Below are 1,506 nucleotides of genomic sequence, written 5' to 3'. Positions count from 1 at the left end.
GCTTACATCTCCAGTCCTCCTTTTACTTATTTTGACACAGGGTCTAACTAAGTTGCTAAGGATAAGAATATCTCAGGCATATCTTGAATGTATAGTCCTCCTAACAGCTTTTTTTGGGATATTCTAAAGGAATCAGATTTGTGAAGGACAAAATGATTTTCCTCGTATAATAGTTAAGACTCAGTTTGAGGTTTGAGCCAGAGAGAAGGCTTATATTATAGTCTTTTTACCCATTTCCTGAAGGCTTTCTTGACATCTCCATTCCTCAGGCTGTAGATAAAGGGGTTTAACATAGGCGTCACCACTGTGTACATGACTGTCACAATGCGACCTTTGGTCACCGAATAGCTGGAAAGGGGCCGGAAATAGATCCATGTGAGGGTGCCATAGAATATGGCCACCACAGTGAGGTGGGAACCACAGGTAGAAAAGGCTTTCCACCTTCCATTAGCAGAGGGGATCTGGAGCACTGCTGAGATGATGAAGGCATAGGAGGCAATGATGGTGATCAGAGCTCCATTGATGACTATTATTCCTTCTGTATGAATCATCAAGGTGTTGAGTTGGGTGCTGGTGCAGGAGATTTTCATTAGAGGATAGAGATCACAGAAAAAGTGGGGGATCCTGTTATCTGCACAAAAGATCAGTTGACCCATGAGGAAGGTGTGCAGCAGGGCATGAAGGTGGGAGAGGACATGGCATAGAATCACCATCTGTGTGCACAGCCTTCTAGTCAGTATTGTAGGGTAGCGGAGAGGGAGGCAGATGGCAATGTACCTGTCATAGGCCATCACAGCCAGGAGGAAGTTTTCCATGGCTGCAAAGCAAATGAAGAAATAAGTTTGGGCTAAGCAGCCCATGTAGGAAATGGCCTTTGTAGAGGAGAAAATGTTCTCTAGCATCTTGGGCACTGTGGTAGAGGTGAAACAGATGTCTCCCAAGGCCAGGTTACTGAGGAAGATATACATGGGTGTATGAAGATGAGGAGAAGAGACAATGAGTGCAAAAATCAAAAAATTGCCAGAAATGTTGATTATATACATGAGTAGAAAGAGAAGGAAGAGAGGAATCTGCTCATCTGGGTGAGTAGAAATGCCCAAGAGGATGAAGTGTGACACACTGGTCCAGCTGTTGTTATCCATCTGCCACCATAAGAACAGAAAGGATCATATGAGCAAACTGTCGAGGAACCCTCATTGCTGCACCCCAGCACAAAATACACATAGTATTGATAAAAGAACTGAGTGCCTAATGATTTTTCTTTATCTTTAACATTATCACTGTCACCACAGCTAATGTTTTCAGAGCATCGTTTTTGAATTAGGAACTTCAATACATTATCATATTTGAATATTATAGTTACCTTATGAAAAGATCATCATCATCATTATGTGTTTTACAAATTAGAAGGCATAGAAAATTAAAGCTCATAAAGGGCACATTTCAATTTATGTCATGTTTATCAGGATCCAAAGGTCATGCTGATAAACACTATATGGTATGAAT

General features: G+C 41.5%; 1 protein-coding gene across 1 annotated transcript; it reads right to left on the bottom strand.

Moving 5' to 3' along the window:
* Window positions 1-215: 215 nt before the first annotated feature.
* Window positions 216-1,142, bottom strand: LOC121462529 (olfactory receptor 1Q1-like). The gene has a single exon (XM_041674155.1). The coding sequence runs from the start codon at window positions 1,140-1,142 to the stop codon at window positions 216-218; it is 927 nt and encodes a 308-aa protein (XP_041530089.1).
* Between the last annotated feature and the right edge of the window lie 364 nt (window positions 1,143-1,506).

The sequence above is a fragment of the Microtus oregoni genome, unplaced genomic scaffold (assembly GCF_018167655.1).
Source record: "Microtus oregoni isolate MIOR12 unplaced genomic scaffold, Mior012 000025F_ref0000491, whole genome shotgun sequence".
NCBI classification, from domain to species: domain Eukaryota; kingdom Metazoa; phylum Chordata; class Mammalia; order Rodentia; family Cricetidae; genus Microtus; species Microtus oregoni.
The sequence above is the reverse complement of the archived record's forward strand: the minus strand, read 5'-3'. Positions and strand labels throughout refer to the sequence as shown.

Bases quoted from the DNA above. Each gene is read 5' to 3' on its own strand.
- LOC121462529 (XM_041674155.1), bottom strand. From the start codon at position 1,142: ATGGATAACAACAGCTGGACCAGTGTGTCACACTTCATCCTCTTGGGC.